General features: G+C 38.3%; 1 protein-coding gene across 1 annotated transcript in view; it reads left to right on the forward strand.

Moving 5' to 3' along the window:
- The window catches only part of LOC142337955 (voltage-dependent calcium channel subunit alpha-2/delta-3-like), a 202,868-nt gene that overhangs the window by 151,738 nt on the left and 27,841 nt on the right, over nt 1-23,289 (forward strand). The window contains exons 25-28 of the mRNA XM_075387588.1: nt 8,332-8,548; nt 20,258-20,511; nt 22,823-22,956; nt 23,211-23,273. Coding sequence (XP_075243703.1) covers nt 8,332-8,548; nt 20,258-20,511; nt 22,823-22,956; nt 23,211-23,273 — 668 coding nt within the window. The remainder of the gene's footprint in view (nt 1-8,331; nt 8,549-20,257; nt 20,512-22,822; nt 22,957-23,210; nt 23,274-23,289) is intronic.

Consider the following 23,289-nt stretch of genomic DNA (forward strand, 5'->3'; position numbering starts at 1 on the left):
CGTTTTATCCAATTTTTTGTCCTCGAAAACGCGATTAATAGATAAACAGGTAAAACGCGGAGGTCAATCCGGACATTTGAGCCCCACTGATCAAAAACTCTCAATATTCTTTGAAGGTGACAACTACTCACACTTGCATTCAATTCAAATTTTTCCGTGCCCCAACAATTTGAAAACTTAAAACCTAATTTGTTCCACCCTGTAAATGTCCTCCAAATGTAAAAGAAACACTTGTCCAGTTTCAATATCTATAGAATCAATAGTGTTCCTTGTCCAAAGTTTGTTTACCACCGTTTCCAAAATTAAAACTGTTAAAAATAAATTTTTTGAAATTTTTTAAAATTTTATTTTTATTTTTTGAGAAATTTGAATAATTTTTTATTGGGTATCAAATACAGCTTATCATTTATGGAAGTATTTTATTCTGAAGCCATTTTTTAAATTAAAAATGTGCGCATGCAATACAGTTTGCTGATGATAGTCTCCTCCAATTGTTTATTATTTTGATTTCACCTACAAATACTGCTAAATTGACGTCACCTCAAAATTTTGAATTGCTAAAAAAAAATAACATGATAAAATAAATCTTGGCTTTCAGAACTGTTTGTTTTGGAATTTTTCACAACTCTTCTCAACGTTCATTGAATTCATGTTTTTGCAAGTCTGTGTCATGAAAATTTTCGAGAAAAAATTTTCATTGCTGAAATTCAAAATATTCAGTTTTTTCTTGTGTACATTTGTGTACAGAAATGTGCTTTCTGTTTGTCATACGGGATGGATATTACCCTCAGAATACCCATCACCGTATTTAATTCATGTTTTCCATTTGAAGGGCAGGTGCTTTAATTTAGTTAGATAATTTTAGTTCATCATGCTTTTAACCCGTTTTAATGTCTGTTCATACTTTAGACAAGAAACTGTCTGTTCACACTGTAAACCTTTTGTTAAGTCCTTCCTGTTTCGTGATTAACTCGTGAAATAAAGTTATTTCGTTTTCAACTTCAATTTAGTAATTTCATTTTGTCATTCTCCAATTTCCATCACTATAATTCAGTTTCAATTTAACTTTAGCAAATCGCTTTTCAAATACGCCTGCTCAATTGGTATTGAGCCATTCGCTCAGCGAATAACGGAATCAAAGTTGAGGATTCAAATAGCCAAAAGATAATTGGCAAACGCGACGCAATTGCCCTAGCTCAGTGGTTTGATAAGCGTTCGCGACTCGCTTGATTAATACAATAATAATCGAGTACAACATGGCGCAGTCAGCAGCTGAATCAAAAAACACGCCTCTTCACGTTGACGCATTTTGGGAGAAACCAACTGCTACACCAACTCTGATGTGGGACAAGTGGACACAACAATGGAAACTAGCATTGTTGGCAAAAGAAGGGATTCAACTCGAACTGCTACTGAAAGAGCCACCGGCTACTGTCACATACCCACTCGAACTGACATACGAGGAACCATTGGAGAACCATACAGAAGCAACGGAAAGGGACCGCAAAGTTCGCTATCAGCAACTCAAGTTAAATTGGCAAAATCGATGTAAAAAGATCGATGAAGTTGGCATTTTGTGTGGAGATAAGCCGTGGGGAATTTGCGAACAAAAGTCAGTATCATTACTATATTTAAGTATTGGAACTGAAGGACGTCGTATTTTTAAAAGTAAAAACCCCCATTTTCAGATTGAAAAAAACCATTTAAAGAACCCTGTCGAACAATGGAGGAACCTTTCACTAAAATTAGAAACATCACGTATGACCGCGTTGTCTTCTTTTCGTCTAAACATTAAAAGGGCGAGTCTGTTGAAAGTTTTTACGGTCGCCTAATTGAACAAACAGAAAACTGTAGTCTAGGAAATGAAGAAACTACCCTTATTCGGGATGCATTTTTACTTAACATGATGGATAATGAGACTCAAAAAGAATTGCTAAAGGAAACTGTTGAACCTACTAAAGCACTCGAGGTAGCAATTCAAATGGGAATGGGGGCACAAAATCAACAAAAGATAAATCAAAAGTTGGCTCTAGCTACATACTCAGTCAATGCTGTTAACACTTTTCAAACTCGCAATCGCAACGCGAATTACCAACCAGCTCGCAAGGACTTCACACGTTACCCATCTGTACCCCAAAACTATCAGTACACGAGTGTTTGTACAAACTCTGGCCAACGATGGAGCCACAACCATCAACAATTTTGACCCGCAACTGGCAAAAAGTGCAATAGTTGTGGTATAATTGGACACTTCGCGAGGAAATGCAGAAAACCGAAAAGATCACAAGGACAGACACCTAAACCTCCACAAACAAATGTTAATCAATTTGATAAAACTGCTGAAAAAAGTGACGATGAAGAATCCATTATTTATATTACTAGCTATCAACAGCTATACGAACAAATCTATAACTCCAATTATGATAGAGACTCTGATAACTATGTGGCGGTAATCTCTTGCAATTCGGCAAATCAATTGGAACCCTTAAATGCAAAACTTCAGTTTGGAAAAGTACAAGCAAACGCAATGATTGACTCCGGAAGTGTAGTTAGTCTCATCACGAAGATGCTAGCAAACCGAATACTTCGAACTACACCATCTGCGAAATGGATCACTACAAAAGTAAGGAAGGAATTAAAAACTTTCTCAAACGAGTCAATCAAATACCTTGGACAACTCGAGACAACGATGACATACAATAACTAGACAGGCAAACATGCCCGCCTAACAACTGTGGAGGACGTTCACAAAATCATCATTGGAAGAGATCTCTTCAATAGTCTTGGCCTTGCAATTCTCCAACAGCAACAACCAAAAAATGATGAGGATACAATTCCTGGCAGATCCCATCTGACAGAAGATTAGTGGGCAGACACGGCCTTATGTTCCGATACTGAAATCGATAAAGTAGTTTGTGCAGCAAACAATTGAGCACAAAAAAGCAAGAAAAATGAAGGATGGCGAATCGCGGTTCATATGGTCGGAAGGGCTAGCACGACCAATTCCGTGTAGCGAACGTAGTGTGCAGGTGAAAATTGCGCGCAAAATCCATGAGAGCCAACGCCAGAAAAAGAATTTAGATGTTTTGTATAAAGATCTTGCTCCTGGCAGTACAGTTGGGAAGATAAGTCCAACTACAAGCGTTATCAAAGAACCAAATCGACAAGAAGAGCGCGTAAGAAACTCTGACATTGCGAAATTTGGAACGAAAAACGAGCGAGATACGGAGTTGGCCCAATATATTGAACCTAGACGCAAGAAAATTTCCGAGAAAACGCTCGAACAGAAAATTACAAACCATAGGAGAAATCTTATCCGAAAAGACTTAGGAAGTAAGAAAATTAAGCGAAATAAAAGACCTGCTGACAATGTCAGTGTTATCTCATCGTGTAGATCTTGCATTTCAACGGCGAGCAACGTGGCACAATCACTAAAAAAGAGGATTCCAAAACGAAACCCAAAGCATGATGATGCCTTCACAAAACGACCGGATTTAACACAAATCCTTCACTTTAGCCCACCTTTGCCACTTGCAGCGCCACCGAACAATCCCAGTACAGCTGGACCATCCGCGTCACAAGTTGCTTCACCACAACAGCCAACACCGATATTGCGTAAGGAACTTAAAGGAAAAAAACGAATGACAGTGAGTGATACATCGGACTCGGATACGTCATCAGTGCGAAGAAGCAAAAGGACTTTGAAGAAACAGAAAAAGTTTACAACATCAATTGTCGAGAAAATACAAAATACGGAGGGATATTCGACTGATATTCCCGTATCGGACACAACATTTATTGGGGAAGTGTCACCACGGAACCTCAATGAGAGGTGTGCTACTGACCCTAACCCGAACCTACCGTGAGAGATGAAGGTCTCAGAAGCTGAAACTCAAGAGCAATCCGACTCAGATTAAAACTCAAAAACTATTTGAACTCTATGTTTCATTTATTATTTAATATTCTAGTATGTATATAACCGGTGAATAAGTATTAATTTTCTGATTTTATCTACTAATTTTTTCTCCAACAGGAGAAATTGTCATACAGGATGGATATTACCCTCAGAATACCCATCACCGTATTTAGTTCAAGTTTTCCATTTGAAGGGCAGGTGCTTTAATTTAGTTACTTAATTTTAGTTCATCTTGCTTTTATTCAACTTTAATGTCTGTTCATACTTTAGACAGGAAACTGTCTGTTCACACTGTAAACAGTTTGTTAAGTTCTTCTTGTTTCGTGATTAACTCGTGAAATAAAGTTATTTCCTTTTCAAATTCAATTTAGTAATTTCATTTTGTCATTCTCCAATTTGCATCACTATAATTCAGTTTCAATTTAACTTTAGGAAATCGCTTTTCAAATACGCCTGCTCAATTGGTATTGAGCCATCCGCACCGCGAATAACCGAATCAAAGTTGAGGAATCAAATAGCGTAAAGATTGCCCTAGCTCAGTGGTTTGATGAGCATTCGCGACTCGATTGATTTATACAATAATAATCGAATACAACACTGTTGTTAGCTGATTGAGGTTTCTGATTGTTGAAAGCTGTATGCTGTGTCAAATTCTCTAGTCCGATTGATCCAGCACTTTGGGGGCATTTGAGAGATTCTTTTTAAAATTAAAATAGTCATAATTATCTAAAAAGGCAGCTTCTTAATTTGTTAAAGAATAATAGATTTAAAGCATATTGGTGTCTCTACAGCATAGAGATTTTTGTGGACAATTTGTTTTTCCTGTTTTTTGTCTTTTCTGTCAAAAATGATAAAAATGTTTCGAAATTTTACAACGCCGTCTATTGAGTATCCTTGTCTGGTTCATAATCTAGTCGTGGTCGCTTCATAACACTGTGCAATCAGCGTGAATAGTGTCGATGTGTAAATTGATGACATTCCTTTGTTTTCTTGATTGTCAAACTCGCAATTTCCTAATTCTTTCTCGTATAACCTTAAAAATATTGTTCCAATTGTTCCTTTTGTGGCAAAGCTGAATTTGATGCAAACAGTTTTCAATTTACAGTAGCTTAGTTTTCTATCAATTTCTAATGCTTGTTTGATATTTTTAAAGCTATTTTTTATAAACTAATGATTTCTACACCTCTTGTCGAATTACAAACAAGGATGCTCGGTAATGTGTGTTCGCACATTATTTTCCGAGCCCGTTCATCCACATTTCGGCTTAATTGTCTTCCAAGCGAGGATGGGATAGAAGACTTTTAAAAATTCAAGTATTCTTTCGAAAATGACTAGTGTTTGAATAAAAAATAACGTCCAACTCAAATCACTGAGTGGACTAAAATAAAAGCCGCTTGAGAAGGACGAAGAGATTTGCCCTTATTAAGAATATGAGACAAGGCGAACAAAAAAATCAAAAACATCCAAAACTCGGTGTCTATCTGTAGAAAAACTTTATAACAAAGTCTAATTATCGGCAGATAAAACCTAAACTAAATTTAAAAAATACTTCATTGATCACTACAAAAAAGTGGAACCAGTCCTTAATGAAACCCGGTAACATGTAGACAAAAAACAACAAAACCGACTAACGTAAAAGTTACGCTCATATTTTTTGAAAGCAATTGGTTCCAAAGTAATGAAAACACTTAGATATGAACTGAAATCTTTTAAAACGTTTGTAATACGATCATTTTTAGCTCCATAAGATAACACGATGGGACCTGTAATTATTAAGATTTTTTCATACGACTACAAAAAACAACAAAAACAGAAAAAAATCTCATGTCAAGGAAACGGTGAGGAAAACCATACCCTGTTCCCGTAGAAAACAAAAATAATTGTATGCGCCTTTTTTTAAAGGCCACTAAAAGGATATTTGACCACTCGTTAAAAAGACTAGATAACAAGTAGACCGGAAAAGAACAAATTTAAAAACAACGTTTGAATACAAATAATTTCAGGTTTATGAAAATGCTTAGCTATATATTGAAATATAAAATTGCGCTTATTTATGGCCCTAAAAGAAACTATTGAGACATTTTTTAACAATAAGACAAAAACTAAAATATTCGGTGCTAAGATTATTTTTTGTCTGTAATCAATTAATTTCCAAGTCATGAAAATTTATCAGCTGTAAATTGAAATAGCTTAACATGTTTAACTGTTCCCCCACAGAAGCCACCGAAATCTTCCAAAAAGTTGAATTTGTCTTACGTTCAAAAAAAGAACTTCAAATACATACAAAAATCAATAAACATTTAAATTTTTTGCGTAAAAGCGTTGTCGAAGCTACTGATACAATTTTTTCACTTAAAAATTTTCACTTATTTTTTTCACAACCACGCCGAATTGTGATATGTGACCTTTGATTAATGAGACTAGGCAACAAATAGGCATTATTAGGTAAAATTCATTAAAACCATCACCTAAAAACTAAAATCAGTAAATAGGTTCATATGTTTCTGAATAAGAGTCCATTTCATTGAGATCTCTCATTATTCAAAAAATCGCATACGACTACAAGAAGGCAGGCAATTAAAGACGAAAGCGATATAATTTCGGTACAATTCTTCTACAAAGTGGTGACGAAGCCGTTAAAACCATTATCTTTTCCTTAAAAAATTACAAGATCATATATGCCTATTTTTGAACTTCAATAAAGTGATAACTTCCCTATCAATATTTTGATGTGACAATGCCAAAAGAAAAGAACCTGAAAACTTATTTTAAGCAAAGAGCACTTACTTGACGCAAAAAGCCACCGTAGAAATTAAAATTTAGTTTCACTGAAAATTCCTGATGTCTTTGCTGAAATTAACCTGCAAGTTGACCCGAAAAAAAGTGAGAGATAGTGGCAAAGCTCTATAATCACTTGTTTATTTTGAAAACAAATGAATGCAAAAGTCAAAATGACAAAAAGCTTTCGACTAAAAATGTTTCAAACATTAACAGGCAATTGTTGTTGAAGCCAGTTTGACTTGTCAAAGATGATCCCTGATATAAATTGCTCTGTTTTGTTCTGTTTTGTTCTTTAATGAACATGAAACAGCCGATTATTTTTTTCGAAAAAAGACAGCCACTTAATACAACCGGAATATTTTTAGATTTTAGAATTCACAATCAGACCAAAACTAGCCTTGCTATTACTCTTGGCACAAAAAGAACTTGCAATGGTTCCCAGTTTAATGGATACCGATAACTTGACAAAAAATTTCATATATAAACGAAAACTGATGCTGTTGGTGTAATTATTGAGATATATTAGCTAAAAGCGGCAAAATTTCCCACCCAGTAAACTTTCAAAGAGAGTGGATATGTAAGTTAGCCTTTTCTTTTGTTGAAGTAAATTGTGAGAGCAGTTTTTAAGTGTTCACTTCCGTCAAATTTAAGCAAAGTTGACTAAAAGAGCTCATTTTTTGCAATTTTCGATGAAAAAAAGCTGATTTTTTAAGTATGTAGCAAAAAAAGTTCATCGACATATTTCTATATTTAAAAACGAACAAATAACACTTTTTTTTAGCCTTTTTCAACATTTTTTTTAGCAAATCTTTCAAAAATTTAGGCAAATATTTCGGAAAATGTGAATAAAAACAACGGAAATCCGTCTATTATTCACAAAAATTTAAAGCTCTTTAACTCCTTGAAAAAAGCGCGAATGTCATAAAATCTATTCGATTTTATTTTCTACGCTGGATGGGCTTTCTAATGATACCACTCACAGCTCTCAACGATGACTATATCAATCGGCCAATGTTGACTGAACAAAAAAAGCCTATTTGAGTATATAATTCCTACCCCCCACTAAAGAGGTTCGGAACGAAAATATCAATTATCTCGTTTTTCAATATCTCAGAATTCCGCCCTTAACAGCTAATCAGATCAACGAAATAAATATACGCTGCTTACGACACAGCATTTAAAACATACAATTTCAAAATGTATGCAAACTGGCGTTTGCAAAAGTTTGTTTTAAAGATTTTTGTTTTTTTTTAATAACCAACTTATCAAATATTATTGGCAGATACTTAATTACTTCTTTTGAGGCCAGTTATAAAATAAAGATGGCCCTGACAATTTTTTTACTGTAACGTAATTGTTAGGATTGAAATGCGATTGTTTTAGTTGCACATTCAAATATATCTCAAGGTGACAATTTGATTTGTGGGTGATTTGAAATGGTGGGAATTTTTTGACTAATTAACCTGTATAAACCTGTATAAGAGATGTCTAAATCAGGAATTTAATATTCTTTTCAAATCAATTCCTTTTCTCAAATCTCAGCTCACAAAAAGTCTCTCAGACTCCGGTAATAGCTCGAGTTGTTGAGCATATTTTTTTCATATTTTTATAGCAGCAAACAAGATTTGTTTCAGTTGCGACAGGTCACAAAGACGTCGTCGCGGTAGCTAAGTTGGTGTTTGCGGGAAAAACACCCGCACCCGAAAAACAGTCTGAAAACCAGTACCCTTACAACAGTAACTACAACCCGTACAATACGGGTAACACGTGGTCAAGTTACAGTAGGGGTGATACATATCAATCACAAGATACACAGAATATATTCGACCCTTCTACGGGATACTATAACAGGCAAGTCAAATTCTCTAATGATTGTCACTCTGAACAGTGTTAAAAATGACATGGTCATAGAAAACACTGTTGTTAATACTATGATTCAGCATTGATTTAACATGCTTTTAGACGCTGATTTTTAGCCTGAACAGTGTTAAAAGTGATACGGTAATTGAAAGCACAGACTTGTGAATATCATGATTTAGTGATGCTCTATTATATTTCTATGATCCGGATACCCTCAAAATCTTGCGTCAAATGTTAATTAATTTCGTGATCATAATAGAGCTAAGATATGTCCAAAGTTTGCTAATTTTTGCGATAATGCACAATGTTGGGTCTAATGTCAGGATTTTACCATGAAAAGACTATCAGAAGCTCTATCATAACAAAATCTTGGAATGGTTCATGATTGCACAACATGATTCCTTGATTTCTTTATTTTATACATTGCCATATATGATTTGCATGGCTTCCCAGTTATCATAGAAAGATGATACATTTTTTTTAAAAGTAACGGAATGTTTTGAAGGCTCTAACAACTTTAAGTTGAGTATGAGTTCCAGATTGTTTTCCTACAATGATCAGATAGGGTTTCCTTGGTTTCATGCAATGGTGGTACTAGTAAAAACACTATTATATCACAGAAACCATACCCCTAGTTCATAAATCGTCTTTTGTAATAGTAAGAAAGTCGATATGTTCGGTTTAGTTAGACAAAAACGACATTTTTTTCTTTGGTATCATAGATATGTTCGTTTTTAATCGTAAAAAATCATCAGTATGTTCGGTTTATTAGATCTGGTATGCTCGGATCCTAAGATTTGGAATGTTTGGTTTTAAACGTAAAGAAACTGTCCGCTCTCGTTGCGATAACTTTCAAAAAGGATCAATAATCGAAGTCTTTATTTAAAAAAACTAATAAGAATTCAAGACTTAATTTCTTGAGATCAGCAATGTATCGGTACAAAGTCGACATAGCAAGCAAAATCCTGTTTCGGTACAGGAAATCCAAATTTTTTGTATTTCACAACGTATAAGATTCAACGTATAAGACTCAACACCTATAAGACTGATAAGACTGATAAGACTCAACGTAAGAGAAAAACGTACGTAAGATTTACATCAGACAACTAGCAAGGTTGTTGGCCAAACGTAATTGATGCTCTTTTCAAGGTCGGAATAGGTCAAAAATGCTATTAATTTGACCTCTGGATTACATCTATATCAAAAAAAAAGAGATTTGGTCCCACCGGGATTCGAACCGCAACCTCTAGATTAAGGGCCCTAGGTCCTAACCATTAGGCTATTATTTCCCAGTTGGAACAATCTGTGCGAACGCACATTTAATATGCTCTTTCATTTACGCTTACACGCAATTGCGTCAGCAACATCTTCAGGCCCCAAAACTGATGATTCGAAAACTGGTATCAAATTAACAATAGGGCGAATCAATGAGCCGGATTTTGTTTGAATTTGAGCGGACCGTGCGATGCCGTCGTTACCATAACGTAGACTCAAAATGCGGGCCAGTGGATAATAGCCTCTTGGGCTGTCGCTATCGATAATCCAAACTAGGTCACCGGTTTTCAAGATTTCATCGGAAGGACTCTTCCATTTACAACGACGATTCAGTGGGGGGAGATATTCTTTTAACCATCTTTTCCAAATGGCATTAGCGTACGCTTGCGCTCTGGCGTATCGCTTTCGGTGATTGAAGTCATCGACAGGGGTGAGTGAAGGAAGGCAAGTACTGCGATTCCCCAAAAGAAAATGGTTTGGCGTTAATGCATCTAAATCGTTGGCATCGGAACTTACAGAAGTCAATGGGCGGTTGTTTAGTGACTGTTCCACCAGACAGAAAGTAATGAGGAGTATTTCGTCCGTAAGCCGACGATTGCCAAGGATTGCGTAAAGTGTTCGCTTGAAACTCCGCACTAGCCTTTCCCAAACACCTCCGTGGTGCGGTGCAGCAGGCGGATTAAACTTCCACTTGACTCCCTTTTGTGCCAGCTCCGAAGCAATTTTCTGTTTGTCCAAGTTTAGAAAACATAGCAACAGTTCTTTCTCTGTACCAACAAAGTTAGTGCCGTTGTCGGAACAAATGACCAACGGCATTCCACGACGAGCAATGAAGCGTTCAATACCCATAACACACGAATTTGTATCCATCGAATGTGCAATCTCAACATGAACGGCTCTGGTCGTGAGACAGGTGAGCAGGAAACCCCACCTTTTCTCAGAGGAGCGACGGATCGTGACGTGAAACGGACCAAAGTAGTCTAGACCGACATTCGTAAAGGGCGGACACTGGAAGGCAAGACGTTCGGACGGAAGGTCAGCCATCAAATGTTGAACAGGCTTAGTGCATCGTTTTCTGCAAAGGACACAATTAAAACGAATCGAACGGAAGATAGAACGAAGCTTCAGAACAGCATACTGCTGTTGGACAAGTGCGCGAAGATAATCGTTACCTTCATGATGATTTTTGAGGTGCAAATGGCGTAAGAAAACGTACACCAGTGGATGTCGACCGTCGAGGATTATGGGGTGCTTCAAATTGAACTCCAGGTCAGTGAAGCGCTTAATTCGGCCACTAGAACGGAGCAGGCCACCAGGCCCGACAAACGGCGAATAAGCAGCAATAGGGCTTCTTTTACTGATTTTCTTTGAACTGCGGAGTTGCATAAGCTCAATGGGGAAAGACTCTGCTTGTGTAAGAAGCTTCAATTTCTTTTCTGCTGCGGTAATTTCCTCGGGTTCTACTATTTTTCCATCTACAGATCGGTAGGTGGCGTGTCGTGGAAGAATACGTAGGACATACGCAACGATTCGAAGAAGTTTTGGATACGAACTGTATTTGCGCAGATGAATGCTGAAATCAGGATTTAAAGAGTTGGACTGTAGGGCTGAGCAGTTGTCCAAAGGGTTGGGATTAGCTGCTTGACGCTTCAACTTGATGTTTGACACCACTTCGGTGCCCGGGCGAAATGGAAAGTCAGATGTACGAAGAAAATCAGGACCACGTAACCAAGCGCTGTTCTGCAACGCCTCCGAGGACAATCCCCTCGTGCCGGCATCGGCCGGGTTGTTCTGCGTTGCCACGTGATGCCATTGATCGACCGTTGTTCCCTCTAGAATCTCGGAGACACGATTCGCGACAAATATGGGCTGTTTCTCTAGGGAATTCAACCACTGAAGGACTGTGGTACTATCTGTCCACATGAACGTGCGTTGAATCTGAATGGTGAGCGCCTTGCAAATTTCTAATCTGAGGCGGGATGCCAGCAAAGCCGCTTGGAGTTCGAGTTTAGGAACGGTGAGCACTTTCATCGGAGCTACTCGTGCCTTTCCAATGACGAAGGCTAGTTCTGTTCTTTTTCCGTTGTCTGAGGAATTCACGAGAGCACGCAAAAACGCAACTGCGCTGAACACCTCCTGTGAACTGTCACCAAAGACATTTAATTCCAAGTGCTCGAACGAACCGGAGAAGTAGCTCCTAGGTATTTTCATTAGCCCAAGTTTTGGTCATTCTGCGCTCCAGGACTCGAAGCGCTCAATCATTTCCTTTGGGAGTACATCATCCCAGCTCTGACCGTGAAATCGCCAGACATCTTTGAGGAGGAGCCGCGCTTTCACAGTAAAAAGGGAAACAAGACCAATTGGGTCAAATATTTTTGATACAAGACTCACTACCAGCCTTTGTGTAACAGCTTTCGAGGCATCACATATTGTTCCGCGGCTTACAACTAGTGTGTCATTTACATGATCCCTTTTCAAACCTAGAACGTGGGATGATGACTCCTCTTTTGATGCGCCTATTTCCTTTGGAGCCTGTTCAACTGATTTGTCCTCCAGCTCTTCGAGGAGGCCAGGGACATTGCTGATGAACTTAGTCAGCTTGAAACCTCCCCTGTTCAGTAATTCGATCAAATCGCGCGATTTTTTTTGTACTATGATGGGTGACTCCATTGAGTCAAGGTAATCATCCATATAAAATTTCTGGCTAACGGCTTGCGCCGCCTCGGGAACATCTGAATTATTGTCTCTCGCGGTACGCAGTAACGCATAATTAGCGCAAGTTGGTGAATCTTTTGCGCCGAATATGTGTCTTGTGTACTGGTATACCTCAATGTTCCTTGAGGGATCTTCCCGCCAAAGGAAACGCAAAACCGACTGTTCCGCTGGCAAAACACCTACTTGTAAGAACATACCCTCAATATCAGCGGAAACAGCGAATTGATGCTGACGAAAGCGCATCAGAGTGTGGATTAGTCTCTGCAACAGATCTGGACCGGTGAGTAATACACTGTTCAAAGATATACCCCGAAACTTTGAAGCACCGTTCAACACCCTACGAACTTTTTCTGGCTGGTTAGGGTTTACAACCGGGTGATGAGGTAGGTACCATTCTCTTCCGGCGCAGTGCTTGTCGTCTCGGCTTTCCACTTTGATAACATATCCTTTATCGAGGTTGTCTTGAATTGTCTGTGCATAACGCTTGTACAGAACGGGATCTTTACCTAATCTCTTTTCCAATGATTTGAACTGCACCATTGCTGAAAAAAAATTGTTGGGGAGTTTTACTTCGTCTGAAGACCAAAGCATGCCTACATGATATCGGCCCTCATTGTGTACTGTGGATTGTTCGAGGGTCGCAGTTGCTCGATGGTCAGATGCTGAACGGGGATCGACCTGCTTGACAGCCCCATATGACTCCATGTCATACCAGGATTTTATTTGGGTAGCTAACTCCGAATCTTGTTTAGCTACTGCCTTGAAACAAGTAGAAACCAGACCAGATGAATACGGCAACGGACCGCTTAATACCCATCCCAACGGTAAGCGAACGGCAACGGGTGAGGATTTTGATTCGGTTTCAAAATACTCGATTGGGCGAATGGCGTGGTAAGCGTCTTGGCCTAGTATCATCTCGACGTTTGCGTAGTCATACGTCTTGTTCGGTAACACGCTTAAGTGAGGATACTTTTCTTGAATGGCAGTATTATCAATAATGTCGGAACCTACTCGTAAATTCGTTTTTACATAAGGGAGTAGATCAAACGGAGAGCAAGTGTCTTCACCTATTGGTTGGACAGTAACCTGTACAGATTCCGTTGTTATAGTTTCTTGAGTATTTATGCCATTCACGGTTAGCTTTAATGGGGTACCCTTCAATTGAAGACGACTAGCGAGCTCACTGGATATCCAAGAGTGACTACAAGCTGTGTCACAGAGAACAAGTGCTCTAGTGCGTACATCTGAGGGACTTAAAAGATCGACTTCAAGAACCTGAAGAAGCCCTTTTACATCAGTTATTGAAGTGAGTCCCGAGGAACTAGCCGTTCCCATAGACTTTGCGTTTTCAACTGTATTTGATGACGTTTTTGTGGAGTTTACATTAGTCAGCGTGGCAACGTTGCTTTGCTTCTCAGTGCTTACGGGAAAAACGCGTTCTGCCCCGTGAAGTAATGTGTTATGAGTGCTTCGACAGCCCTCAATAGTGCATTTTCGTTGACGTGGACATGTTCGGAATGAGTGCTTGCCGTTCAAGCACGAGAAACAAAGTTGGTTTTCTGCAGCAATCTTAGCACGCTGCGTAGGGGTCTTTTCCTTGAAAGATTGACATCGCCAAATGGGATGTTAACATTTGCAAAGGGCGCAGGGCAATTGATCATTTTTTGCACTCTGGGAAGCTTTACTGGAGATATGTTGTTTTGCATTTGCATTAGCAGTAAAGACTTTTGAGGAGACTTTTGTTTTTGTTACACTTATGTTACCATTATCCTCGTGTTTTCCCTTGAAAGAGATTGCTTTCATGCGCTCATGAGCTTCTGCTTTCTCTTTCAGCCAATCGTTAAAATCTAACATGGTTGGCCTCAACCACTCTTTCTTCACGGTGTGCATTGACCAAGATTCTTTTAAATTTGGTGGAAGCTTTTGAACTGCCTGGTTTAAGAGGGACGAGCTACGGAGATCTGTGTCATATGACAATGACCTGAATACGCCAACGAGACTTGAGACTACAGTAGCAAAGCTGATTATACTGTCTGAGTTGTGCATTTTTACCGGTGGATAGCTTGACAATTTATCAAGATGCGCAGTTACCACTGCCTGTGGCTGTCCGAACTTACGCTCAAGCGTTTTCAATGCATCTCTGTACATTGAACCACAATAAGCAAATTCCGCAATTGCAGCCTTTGCTTTCCCTGTTACCAATGTTTTCAGGTACGTTAGCTTAACGTCATCACTCAATGTCTGCGAATCAATCGCACTACTAAATTGGCCGTACCATTCGTGCCATTGAAGGGGGTCGCCGTTGTATTGAGAAAGTTTCCACTCGGGTAGGGGATCTCTCTTGCTGAAGCTAAGTAATTCGGCAAGATCTTTTACTGTTACTTGTTGAGATGTTGAAGAGTGCGGCAAACAAGGATGTTGCATGGGTAGTGGATTTCGAGAGTAAGGCAGCGAGGATGAAACGGGGGGATATCCCGGTAGGAATGGTACTGTTTGCAGCGCCTGGTTATCTACTATTGCACTGGAAATTGGATTATGGTAGTACGTTGTACCACCTACGGTGCTTACTGAAACAGGTACGCTTGCCGTGACATTAACATTGGACCTCTGCGGAGCGATCGGGAAAACATTTGATTTGGTGTTTGATGGAACATTAGCGAGGGTCCATGTATTCAAGTTAGGCCTGTAGTGACTGTGTGGTATTGATAAAGCCTGGTTGTGGAGTGGGCTTGCCGAAGCTGCAGGCAAATTTGCTTCTAATTGCGCTGCCAAGTGGTTGAGTTGAGCGTCGGCCGGGAAAGCACTATCTTGATTATGTTGAGGGGTGTATGCTGCTGTCGAAAAATCATGAGCTGGAGATGAAGTTTGTAAATTTCCGGTGTTTTGTGGCTGGTTCGCGTATGCATTGCTTTTCAGAGACAAGCTAGGTTGATTTGTTTGAAAAAACAAACCACGGTAGTAAGCAGATTCTTGATCAGCAAGAGACTGCCAGAACTGCAGTGTATTGTTCGGCAGGCTTTCGTTTTGATTGTTTACTTCGGAGATCGGATTATTGAGTTCAGGCTCTTCGCTGCCTTGATTGATTTGCTGGATAAGATCATCATTTCCAATCAGATCTGACGGTTGAGAAATCAATTGTGGTAAATGCTGTTGGTTTTGATCGTTCATTTCTGATCGATGGTTCTCAAAAGTTTGATTCTCGACAGTATTACCCTGTTCTTGGACAATAGAGTTACTATTTTGTGCATCTGCTGCTGCGGAAAAAAGAAAGCTTGATCGAAACAAGCGCTGGATTTTTTCTGTTTGCGCGTCAAGATGGCTGTTTTTTGACTACCAACTGACTCAACCCAATCTTTGACGCGATTTTCGCTCTTTGTTGAGTAGATACTGCCATGTTTTGAGGAGCTATTAGTGGCGGTCTCTAAAAGCAAAGATTCATCGTCCATTAAGTTGATTTCCTGCATTTTAGCTTCAACGAGACGTTTTCGATTTTCCTCGTGCATTTTTTCGAGGTCTATTCGACGTTTCTTAGAAAACAATGCTATCTCATGTCTTCTCTCAGCCATTTCACGTTCTCTCTCTGCCATCTCAATTTCATACTCTCTTTCAGCTATTCGAGCAGCCGCTTTGTTTTCTTCCTCCACTTCTTCTCGTCTAATTTTTGCTAATATAAAATCTTTCCTGCGAGCCGTTGAAGCCTTCGAAGAGGTACTAGCAGACAAGGATTTGTGGGATCTTTGAGAGCTCTTTTTTGAATTTTCGTTGCCCTGAATGGAGTCCATATAGTCTCGGGCATTTTCCATATACTCATCGTGTCTTTTATTCACAACTGCCAGCCATTCTTCTAATTCCGACTGCAGTTTCTCTGCTTGTTCAGTCTTAGCTGCAAGGCCTATCAGGTTATCATTTTTTGCTATACAAGTTTCGAGTAGGTCTTTGCATTTGGTAACCAAACTTTCTACTCTCACTCGCCTCGCTTTTTCGTGGATGGCGTCGTCAATGCTTTCGTAAAGTTTGCACAACTCTTTCTCAATCTTGGCCCTTGCATCATACACCTTAGAAACTTTGCTTGTAAAGGGATTTGACATAATGGGAGGAAGAATACAACAATAGATTAACTTACAGATTTGGTGTACAAACAGAAAGGAAAGATGAAACAATATTTAACTTGGTCTGCGAAATTGGGATTTTAGGACAACAGTTTAGGAGATAGAACAAATTGGGAGATAGAACAAATTAGATAGAACAAAGTGATCAATAATTGGACAATTCTCGTGACAGGGGAAATAGAAGGTGGGGCGTAACTCGAGGAACGGGAGATTGGGAGGGGAGAATGACCGAGTCTCATTTACTATAGTTTCTATAACCCCTGTAGTTTAAACTGGGGACACAGAACACAATCTTTTGAGACTCAGAGAGCAAAACCCCAAAGCGTAATAGGAATATAATATCCGCGCGCAAGAGGAGGAGCGGAAACGGTCGCGCAGTGAGCGAGCGACGAAACGGGAAAAACGGTGGAGCGGCGGATGCGATAATTGAAAACCTTGACAAAGTGAGTGGTGCCAATCGAACGACACTAAATTAATCAAGCAACGAAAGCAGGACACGACGAAGCGACTGAGTCCTACAACTAACAAGCTCTATAACCCCTGTAGTTAAACTGAGGTCACCGAGCCGGAAAGAAATAGGACTCAGTGGAGACTCGAAGTTAACGCCGCTTCAGCGGCGAGTTTCTTATTCTTTTTGGCTCTACAGCGTCGTTTATTGAGTTTGCTATGACGAGTTTTCTTAAGCAAACGGCGAAGTGATTCCTGATGCGTTAAAATTAATGTTAACGATTTAAGTTCCAGATGAACTTTCTGGTGCAATTGATAGTACTCTTTTACTAATTTTGGATCTTTCTGTTTCCGCTTTGACACTAGGTCAATCAGTACATGGATAGTCAAAACGTCTGTTTGCTTAAGAAAACCAAAGATATTTGGTGCTCCGTTTCGTGGGCAATAAACTATAGCTTTCAAACGAGTTTGGTAACTTTCTAGCACTTTAGAAAGTTCGAAAAACGCTAGTGCTCGAAAATTATTCGTTCGGTGAGAGGTCAGCGAATTGTTTATAGCGTCGTGCCAGATTATGACATCAGTTTTGTGCCGGAAGACGTTATCCAACTGATATTGTACCGTTTTTCTTTCGTTAACAGCAAAAGGATTCAAGCTTAATCCCGGAAGTGAAAATAAAGTGCTTTTATACAGTTTTTGGGTGCCTTTTGGTAGACTATTGATGGCGTGGAACAGCGAACTAGCACCCAAAATGAATACCATAAGCTCGCATCAACGTGTATTTACCTTTCTTGTTTTTTGATGTTTTTTTGAGAATTTTTCTCAAAAATCGTTAAAATCGACAATTTTCAAAAATTTGGTCAAAATTCAAATTTTTGTTGAATACCTGTATTATACTGTTACCCCATTTACACTGAACAATAATTTACCAGTTTATCAAAAATTTGACCAAATTTTTGATTTTTCAAATTTTCGACCTAAAATTAGCAAAAAAATTCGATAAATTTATCGAATTTTTTTGAAAGCTGGTTTTTCAAGTTCCTACACCTTCATTACGTTCGACCAATATCAATTTATGAGTTACGAGTGAGTTTAATTTTTTCGAATATAACCAGTTTTTTAAAGTTTTTACGAGTTTTTTCGTCAATTTTCGGTCACATTCGCCTTTTCTGGTAAAATCCGTCTTTTTCTAACCCAAATTGTCTCGGTCTTACAGTTTTTGTGATGCTCGGTTGCACTGCCCCGAAGACCACGTCAGGATGTTCCAGTCACCCGATTTGCATGTAAAAATGATGACTGAAACCACCTCTCTCACTTTTTGGGCTGGGAAGCCGACTCTTCACAAGTGTTCACAAGTCCAGTTGTTGTTGTGCTCCCTGATTTTTTCTCTCGGTGGACCAAAATGTCCGCTCTCGTTGCGATAACTTTCAAAAAAGATCAATAATCGAAGTCTTTATAAAAAAAAACTAATAAGAATTCAAGACTTAATTTCTTGAGATCAGCAATGTATCGGTACAAAGTCGATATAGCAAGCAAAATCCTGTTTCGGTACAGGAAATCCAAATTTTTTGTATTTCACAACGTATAAGATTCAACGTATAAGACTCAACACCTATGAGACTGATAAGACTGATAAGACTCAACGTAAGAGAAAAACGTACGTAAGATTTACATCAGACAACTAGCAAGGTTGTTGGCCAAACGTAATTGATGCTCTTTTCAAGGTCGGAATAGGTCAAAAATGCTATTAATTTGACCTCTGGATTACATCTATATCAAAAAAAAAGAGATTTGGTCCCACCGGGATTCGAACCGCAACCTCTAGATTAAGGGCCCTAGGTCCTAACAATTAGGCTATTTCCCAGTTGGAACAATCTGTGCGAACGCACAATTAATATGCTCTTTCATTTACGCTTACACGCAATTGCGTCAGCAACAGAAACCATCGGCATGGTCAGTTTCAAATCACAAAAAATCACGAAAAAATGACTTATGAAGTTGATTTTTCATGATCGTATCAAGACTCCGTGTGTGTGATTTTTTTAGTTCAATCTCCATCAATGTTCAACAAGTCTGTTATTTTTTTAACCTGAAGAACAAACAAAAAATTCATTATTTTTCAACTTATTTTTATAAATGAGCTAAAGACGAAAGTCAATCAATTTTCTTTTTTTTGAAGAAATTATGTCCAAGAGTTATGTCTGCGACTAATCAGATATTGTAACATTTGACTACATTTCCAACCAAAAAGCTCGGTTTTTTTTATAGAGAAAACCGATGATTTCTTTCGTTGAAAACCGAATTAAAGCGATCATTTCTTGCTTTGATTTTTAAGGTCTTCTCGACCAGGAATCCAATCCATTTACTAAAACCTAGGAAGTAGCGCCACGGGTTGTTCCCAATTTTGTCGGGAATTTTTTGCATATTTGACCAAGATGTATTAATACCCTTTCTTCCATGGAACCCTAACACTTAAGACCCAGGTGACTGATAGTTTAAATACGGGTTTAGTTTATTAACTTAATGGGTTATTAGCCTTTAGCTGAATGAAAAGCTGTCTGAAATATAGTCTTAGCACATCTTCGGAATCACTGGTCTTTTTTTAAAACGAAAATAGCGTTAAAATTTGGTTGATAATTAGATAGATTTTATGAAAATCTGACATCTGATTGGTAGTAGAAAAATGCTCAAACAGACAAAAAAATTGATGAATTCTAGGCGGAGATGAGACCGAGAATGTAACTGATCAAAATAAAACTGATGTCAATTTTAAGTGTAGCAACAGTTTGGGCTAAATTTTGTACCTAGTTTTTAATCCTTTTAAACAACAGACAAATGACAATAACGAACAGCTTGATTAAACATCCTTTCAGTTGTCGATAAACAATTTTGTTCAATAAAATAAAACCATGTTTACGTGAATATCAACTGTAGATGGTTTTACCGGGTTAAAAAGATAACCCGGATGAAGTTCTATAAATATTTCCTCGATATAACCTTGTCATTTTGTATACCCAGTGAAACGAAACTTGATACACCTTGCCATGACATGCAAGATCTTGTTAACTCGTGCAAAACTTGAAGCATCTTGCCAAGATCTTGATAGACAAACATTTCTTGGAACAATGAACTCATAATGTTAAGTGACTGTTTTCAGGCAAAAACGAAGCGGTTGGCCTGATGACATACGATTTTTCGGGCAGGACGGCTCAAACAACCCAAACTACGCTGAAAACATCTACACTGCATCTGAGCAGAAGGAAAAGAGGAAAAACGACACAGTACCGACCCGCAACGTGTACGTGGGTTCTGTCCAGTATGAAAAGGACCACGAGGGAAAATACCCAGAGTTGGACGAGGACAGTTTTTACTACAAATATCACATGAATAACGAAGTGGCTCTAGCCGGATGTGAGTAGTTGTTTGTGTTAATTCCGCCTTCCGTCAGAGTCGACGGAATTTCCCTCTTCCGTCAAGAAACAGCAATTTGAACATTGGAAAAAAGTATCACGTCCTGAAAAATAAAAGATTTCCTTTTTTGACAGGGCAACAAGCATAAACAAAATTGGAGAGCGGAAAATGAATTTAAAGGATAGACGGATGCGTGGACTCAATACGTACTCAACACGTGTACTCCGCCATTATTAATTCTGTTGACAATTCTGTTAATTTGTCTTCAGTCTGTATATGAGTCTGATTTGAGTCACAATTGTTGTTCTAATTTGAGTGATTAGAGCTCCTTTCGATTTGGGTTCTCTGACCAAAAATGGTTTGAGATGAGGAATTCAGTTTTATCAGTGGTTTTTAACCTGATCGTTTAAAGCAGATTTTTGTCTGTCCTAGTTGAGACAACCGAACAAAAACGACAAAAAAATCGGTATCTTCGGTTTCAAACGTAAGAAAGCTTCGGTGTTATCGGTTTCGAACGTAAGAAAGATTCGGTATGTTCGGACGGTTTGCTCAGAATCCACTTCCGTCTGGGACCTCACAATGGGTTGCTGTACTATTGATGATATAACGATTTTTGTCCTTTTTTCTAATTGTATGGGCAGTAAATAGCTGCTGGGAAAATTTTGGGAGCGAGAAAAAGAGAAATACCTGAATACCTGAAAAGATTTTTCATCGAAGATAACGAGAGTGATTCGATTGTTGATTCGAACCGAGCTGATAATAATAGCATAGCAATGACCAGATGTAAACCAAGATTTCATTACTGAAATGCTTACATTTTTCGACAAAAATTGCTGAAAACGCTTCACCCTAAGGTATACAAAACTATACAAAGATATACCTAAATCTTCATGGTAAATTTTGAGCAGGTTTGTGACTAAGTTCCTTGAGAAAAGGAAAAACTTCGAAATCTAGAGAAGTGTCATTTGGAGTACCGCAGGATTCAACCCTTGGAACGCTGCTGCTCATTCTTTATATAAATGACATTTCATGTAAAAACTAAAACAGTACAGATTATCTTTTTACTGACGATACCGCTGTAAAAAACACTGGAGCTCAAAAAACAATAGATGGCAAGCAGCAATTGGCTTTGAACATTGTTACACATTGGCTAGAGCAAAATAAACTAAAACTAAATGTAAAAAAAAGAAAAAAACAATATCTTTTAGACAAAAGAAAGCCAGTGAAGACGGTTTTCCATTTTACGCGGGAAAAAAAGAAAATGAGAGTTTCAAATATTTAGGCATCACTCTAGATCACGGTTTAAGTTTTGCCGAAAATAGCAATCATATTCAGAAAAAACTGAACCAGTTCACTGGTATGTTTTATCGCTTGAGAAAACTCTTAAAGGTACCACATATGATAAGAGTTATAAGACATATGTCCAGCCAGTCATACAGTACGGAGTCCTAGTTTTTGGATCGACCAATAAAAATCTCCTACAACCTTTTGATAACAAAGTAAACAGATTGATGAGAGTAATATTTTTTATGAAAAAATTTAAGTCAATTACAAAAAGACGTAAAGAGAAAATATTTACAGCACACAAGCGCTTCATATGTACGAACTGCTAAAGTTGCTGATAAAAGTGATACGAAAAGAATGTAATAATGTCAAATAACTGCAACAAGCGATTGAAAAAAAAGAGCTGATTAAAATTGATGGAATGAGTTCAAACGGAAAAAACAACTTAAAAGTAGTTACCCTAAACTAAGCAACTGCTCAATCACAGTAAGATTGAGACAACTATGCAATTGTTTGTTAGTGTTGGACCAACTTTTTTGGAAGTCTAAAAATGACAGAAAAACAAGATAAAGTTTTTGCAAAAAAATTCTTTAAAAACTATGTTATTGGTTCCTTAGACGTAAAAAAATAAATTTTATGGCTGATTGGGGCCAGCGATATTTGTGAGCTGTATACTGCCGTTTAATTCAAAAAAATTGTCTTTTGGTTTTATTTAGAGTTTTTTTAGACACATAGTAAGTTCTTTTCTCTGCATTAATCCAATAAACTCTGTTTGTTATCTTTCTCACAAAGGCGCCTGAAAACGATCCATAGGGGTCAATGATGTCTTTTCGGAGCGCATGTGACATTTGAAAATTTTTAAATTATGCAAATGCCCATTTGTATTATGCGTAATCCGTAAACAATTTATTTATTTGTTACAGCTTCTCAATGTAATAGAAAAATATCTGTAACGCCAGCGCTAACAAGTATATAAGTTTGGGTAAAAGCTTTGAGACGTAAACCTATTTTGTGGTTTGTTTTTCAGCTGTGGGCATGTACGTGAGTCTGGACAGTGTGGAGAAAGAGTTCAGGGATATCATGGGAAGATCATACTCTAAGACAGGGTCACAGCACAAGGAGGCTATCTTCACTCAACAGAAGAACTGCCTAGAGAGCAATGTAAGATCAATTTGCATACAAACACACGTACACGCACACACACACTGTCTCACACACACACACACACACACACACACACACACACACACACACACCCACATTCAGGGGAGCAATTTCTAAGTTAGGCTTAAAGTTTTTCAAGTTGACAAGGATATCTCAAAGATTTTTCTCTCTCAGACCAGAGTGAACGTGAATCATAACTTTGGCGTTACTTGAAGTTATTATTAAATAATTCTTAATGATTTTTTTTTCAGCTGATCGATTGCTACGTGTTGGATCACAATGCATTTGTCGTCATGTCTGAACATAAAAATCACGTGAGTTTTCAACCAA

The sequence above is a fragment of the Convolutriloba macropyga genome, chromosome 4 (genome assembly GCF_964194025.1).
Source record: "Convolutriloba macropyga chromosome 4, txConMacr16.3, whole genome shotgun sequence".
Lineage (NCBI taxonomy): Eukaryota > Metazoa > Xenacoelomorpha > Acoela > Convolutidae > Convolutriloba > Convolutriloba macropyga.